The sequence below is a fragment of the Watersipora subatra genome, chromosome 3, assembly GCF_963576615.1.
Source record: "Watersipora subatra chromosome 3, tzWatSuba1.1, whole genome shotgun sequence".
NCBI lineage: Eukaryota > Metazoa > Bryozoa > Gymnolaemata > Cheilostomatida > Watersiporidae > Watersipora > Watersipora subatra.
This window is the reverse complement of record NC_088710.1, coordinates 38,238,926-38,244,718: the sequence shown is the minus strand read 5'-3', so window position 1 is coordinate 38,244,718 and position 5,793 is coordinate 38,238,926. Positions and strand designations below refer to the sequence as shown.

Below are 5,793 nucleotides of genomic sequence, written 5' to 3'. Positions count from 1 at the left end.
AGGGGTCAAAGGCAGCGGTCCAACTAGGTCATTCGCAACCTTTTGCCAAGGACGGCCAACCCAAAGATGTCCATGACTCGAAGAATGATGCAATCTTCCAGACTTCGCTCACTGGCATATTTCGCAGCTGTTCACTATACGTCGAACATCAGAAGTCATTCCAGGCTAGTACTATATCAGTCTAAGTCTCCAGAGAGTCCACATTATCCTGGCATGAGAAAGGGTATGCGTGTTCCACACAACCTGCGTTCGCATGTTCATAGGACAAAGTATCACCCCCGAGATCTTTTCTCAACAAGCATACAAGTTACCAGCATTTGATCCTTTCTTATTTGCATTAAAGAGAGCATGGTGCTAAGCTTTCCTAATTCTGTACTGCCAAGGTTGACTATAGCTGGATCCAGAAATTGTTGATTCTTGACAGCATTGTAGATAGTCGAAATGTCACTTGGAAGCACCTGATCCTGACACAGTTCATCAGAGCTAGGTGTATCCAATCTCTGCTGTAGAGTTTTGATTCTTCTTTTTAATATTGAGATGTGTCACAGCAGGCTGTTTAGGTCTACCACCGCATCGGCAGCTCGTTGTCGAGGCTGTAGGTGTGTCCTGATTGCTAGAAGCTGCAGGTTGCTCATCATCATGGATAGTAGTATCACCAGGTGTAGTATTTTCAGGGTCAGGTATTATGGTGCTGACTGCTGTCTGAGATGTTCTTCCACGTTTCAGCAGGCTTTCTGTTCTCATGGTTGGTGTCTGTATTTTCACAGCGTTTGACTGAAGGTATTGCGTCAGATTTTAGCATTAGTTTTCTTCCAATACCTAGTGGAATCATGTAGCAGTCTTTCTCAACATGTTCACTGCATAATACAGAGCTTGATGTTGAAGTCCAATCCTGTCTTCGCACCACCTTTATCTAAGCATTACGGGTTTCAGCTCGTTTTTCGTTTGGAAAGCGATGAAACACCAGATCTGGGCATTTTTCAAGATTGCTTGAACATCCATAGGCCTAGGCACAGTACCAGCTGCGGCTTGACTTTTTCTTAGTCTAAACATTAACAATACATATATGTAGTAGAATGAATATCATTACATTACTTGGAATGAGACAAAAAAGGCATTCGATCAATCATGCCAAGCTAGATTACAACCTTATCAGCTGAGAGACAAGTTTGTAATATGTGTTGTTGTAATCAGTCTAGACATTCTTTCTTTTGATAGTCCCAAGCATTCATTCACGTCACTTTCAATTCAGAATAATCCTAGAAAGGTATGTTCGTTATTATGAGACCATGATAAGACAAGTAAGTTCATTTGAGTTGGTAGTTGGTTTGTTTTTAGTAGTTTCTTACAACGTGAATCAATGATATAGTACACATGCAAAGGTTAGGTTTACCAAGTATTTAAAATTTGTATTGTTGGTTCACATACCTGGGGTGTTGTAGTCTTCTCTGATGACATTTCACCAAGAATTTGGTCTTATTGTAACGTTTATGACTTACAAACTAGTTGGACAAGCATGCTTTCACTACTGAACTCATTGTTCAGCTGAAGGCTCTGTTGCAATGATGCACATCACTGCGATGTGACGTCGTGAGAACAACAGCTAATTATAGGCCTTACTTTTGCTCCATTGTAATGATAGCTATTCGCCAATCTAAGGTTTACTATATCTATAGTTACGATTAAGCTGGCAGCTTGTGAGGACTCTTGTCCACTCCTAGCTGATACTTTACAGTCTGTACCAACAACTTGATGGATGCGATTTTCCTCCAATAAATCATCAACACACTCTTGTGCAATCAATTTCTCTCCAGTAATCCTAGTACACACATGGTTTTCATTTTGTGACCTCTTTGATAGTTCATGTTAAATTTGGCCCATGCTTGGTCCTCCACATTGTTTAGTGACCCTGTCACACTTTGTGCAGTCATGGCATGGCCTCTTTGATAATCCGTCAGCGTTTCCATGTTTGCTCCCTGGTCAATGCTCTATGGCAAAAGTGAATTTGCTCAAGATCTCTAACCACCTTGCAACTTGGGCAGAAGGCGTAGTACTCCTGCATAGCCATAAAAGTGAAGCATGATCAGTACGAATTTTAAACTCTTTACCTGAACGAAAATGAGCAACAGCTTTAACAACAGCTAACAGTTCTCTTCTAGTCACACAATATTTTTGCTGAGCAGGTGACAAAGCATGACTATAATAAGATATTACCCATTCCTGGCCATCTTGGATTTGAGACAAGACTGCACCAACCCCATTAAGAGAAGCATATGCATCCAGGATATAATCAGGAGCTAGGTTTGGCTAACCCAGAACTGGTGCCATCAGTAACGATTGCTTCAATGAGTTGAAAACTGCATGGCACTCCTCAGTCCATTCAAACTTGGCTGTTTTACTTGTTAGTTTTGTCAGCAGTCGGACTTTGTTGGCAAAGTCCTGGACAACTGACGATAGTAACCAACAGTCTCAAGCAAAGATTGTAGCTCGGTCACATTCTTCCTAGATGGCCAAGTAGCAACAGCGGATATTTTTTTTTGAATCAGTTGCGACATTATTATTACTAACTACATGTCCCAAATATGCCACTTCTTGAAAACAATGGCATTTAGATGGCTTAAGCTTGAGTTTGGTCAATCGAAGCCGAAGTAGGACCTCTTTAAGGTTGTGGTAGTGATTTTCAAAGCTGTCACCCATGACTATCACATTGTCAGCAGCAGAGTCTTCCAATGCATTCCTTGTAACACTTGCTCCATCGTTCGTTGAAATGTTGCCGAAGCTGCTGTCAAACCAAATGGCAAGACTTTCCATCTCCACAGGCCTTCTCTAGCGCAAAATGCCGACTTATCTTTAGCATCTTCATCTAACGGAATTTGCCAATAGTTGCTCATGAGATCCAGTGTGGAGAAGAGTTTGCTGCCAGCCAAAGCCTCCAAGCGTTCATCTATATGAGGCAGGGGGTGAGCATCATGAACTTTAATAGCATTTAATCTGCGATCGTCAATGCTAAACCTTCAGCTGCCATCTTTCTTTTTTAAGAGTACAACAGGAGAGCTCCATGCTCCATATGCAGGCGCAATAAGACCTTGCTTTGGCAACTCATGAACTTGCTTGCTGACCTCAGCTTCTTTCTCCACCCCTAGATGTCTTAGGGTCTGTTTAATTGGCTTTGAAATCGCCTTTACAGAGATATAATGTTTCATTAAAGAAGTAAGTCCTTGATCAGAGTCACCTTTCAAAAAGACATCACTGAAGCTATGCAACAACTTGGCAATTGCTTTGCATTGCGAAAGCTGAGAACATGCTTCAGTCGCCTCTTCATATAGGCTCTCCAAGTGAGATGGAATAGCAGAAATATTTTCATCTGACACAAGATTCCTGGGGTTCCCCATTTATCATATCAACTGATGAAAATCTGTTCCTTCTCCAAGCTGACACACTGCCCTATACTAGATCGAGCATTAAGATGACATACTTGCATTGCAGGATTAATGCATCTAACAAAAAATTTCCTTTCCTCACTCATTCACTTGCACCAGCAGCAATAGCTATGCGATGCTTAGCCGCAACCCCTGTGCCTTCCCCTATGCCAACAGGGGTACAAATGTTATTTAACAACTGACACATGATCAACTGTTCAGATCTAGCAGAAATAAATTCATTAGCAATGACCTGTACTCTACTAACAAAATCTATATCACGCTGGTTGGTGCATCTAAGGTGTTTGCCATTCATCACAACAGTAGAGTCTAAACAACTAACTAAGGAACTGTGGTTTACTAAATAGGGCATTCCAAGTATAGCATCTGGCTCAATATCAGCGGCCACGAAATCTAATTCGATTGGTTCTGACCTTAATCGGCCAGCTAATTTCATCTGTCCATCAAATCTCAAACCAGATCCATCTGCCAGCGTGCCTGTCGTGTGTTCAAATGCTCGCAATCATATATTATATATACATGTATATACCTATCATACATTCTCCTTGCCAGCAAGTTGAAAGTACATTCACTGTTTACTAAATAGTTTACTGAACAGCCTTCAATTTTTCCTGGAATATAGAGTGCAGAAACAGTGGCTGCAAAATTCATACAAGGATGCTCTGCATCAACCCTAGTACTGCAATTAGATTGATCTACAGGAAGGTTCGCAGCATCGCCAGAGCAATGAAGAGGCAAGGGAAGCAAATCAAATTTCCTAATGATTGGTTTTAATTGTGAAATCTCACCAGGACTGTCTGCTTGGTTCACCCTCGTTTTTCTTCTGCCGCCCAGTTTATTTGGCTTTTTGTAACGGGTATATGACACCGGTCCTCCCAGTTTACCCCTAATCTTGCTAGTTTTTTGCTAGTTTGCGAGTGAACCTTGCTAGTTTTTTTTATTAGGGTTCGTGGATGGTGGGGACCATTTCTTCCATACTGTACAACTCCTCATCAAGTGGGAAGAGTCTCCATTTGTGAAGCAACGTCTGACTCTATGAGGCTTGACATTGGTTTTGTCAACACTCTTTTGCTTTAGGGCAGCAGTACGGGCAGCCTGATCTTTTATCAGCTCTGTCTGTTTTTCCATTTTCAATGACAGAGAGTAGAGCCTCAGTCAAATCTGTTTCAGTGCTGTCAGAGTTGCCTTCTGCAGCTTTGCAGCTAGTATCAATTAGTTCATCTATTTGGGTAACTCTCGGAAAACTTCTAGTCCTTGATGGTTGTACTGGTTGAGGCCCAGCTATTTCATGATGTTTTGCTGCATAATGACCAGCAGCAGATTCCGCCAAAGTGCAGGGTCATCCATGGCTCGCTGGAAGTGTTCTAAGGCCATCTCATTCTCAACAACACGTCCAAGACCATCAAATGATAACTTCGACAGCCTTTTTATTCTGTTACCCAATTATAGGTAATCTTCTCCTGCTCATTGGTGTAAATAGTGCAGCTGTTCTTTTGCTTCAGACACAGACAGTTTGAACATCTGTAGCAGCTTCCTATTTACGTCAGCAACTGGATCAGCTCTTCCACACTCTTTGGCTGTTTGCTCTAAGCAAGATCTTAGATGTATTAGTGCGACTCGGTCATCCCATCGGCTTACTTCACAAATTTCAGTAAACTGTTGTACGTATAAACAAGTTTACATCTCTATGCCCATCAGATTGTGGTAACCTGCGATCCACTTGACCACTGAGTGTAGAATTTGGAAGCTCAGCCTTTTTATTAGAGACTTGGTCTAGTTGTTTTGTGAGTGTGCGCAACAAATCTTGGGTAGACCAACAGCTATTACATTTCTCTAAAGCAGGCTCGACCAATCTAGTTGAATGCAGCTGCTCTGTTGGTCAGGGAGTGCAGACAGTAAAACATGCCAAATTGTGGAGTCCTTCTTCTGGTGGCGAAGATATGCGATTGCTGGCAGCCTGTCTGTCCTGCAGTTCCAACACATTTTTCTGGTACATATCATCGATGAAGGTTACCCCATCAACATGTACTGATGTATCGGAGTGCATGACTTGCTTTGGCTGTTTCTCATCAGTATCAGTAAATGGAATAGTCGCGTCTAAGAATGGGTTACTGATCGGCAGGAATGGATTAGTAGACATTCTGGAGTCTCCGCCTTGAGCCATCTCTTTCCGGAGAGCTGTTTAACAATTACTACATGTAGGTTGTGTGTACAGCTAAACTTTCAGTAGCAACAGGATTACAGATATCCCACTGCTGCTATCAATGTTGTGGAAGTCAGCACTGACTAGCCACTTGCAAGTGGGTTCTGCGTACAAGTTGTCTTATACCGAATGAGTAATAGCTCTCATGCA

At 42.0% G+C, this 5,793-nt stretch overlaps 1 protein-coding gene across 1 annotated transcript; it reads right to left on the bottom strand.

Moving 5' to 3' along the window:
* Positions 1 to 3,014: 3,014 nt before the first annotated feature.
* Positions 3,015 to 3,392, bottom strand: LOC137390581 (uncharacterized). The gene has a single exon (XM_068076910.1). The coding sequence runs from the start codon at positions 3,390 to 3,392 to the stop codon at positions 3,015 to 3,017; it is 378 nt and encodes a 125-aa protein (XP_067933011.1).
* Positions 3,393 to 5,793: the final 2,401 nt, after the last annotated feature.

What these genes read in the sequence shown, in the direction of transcription:
- LOC137390581 (XM_068076910.1), bottom strand. Translation starts at nt 3,392, where the DNA reads ATGGGGAACCCCAGGAATCTTGTGTCAGATGAAAATATTTCTGCTATT.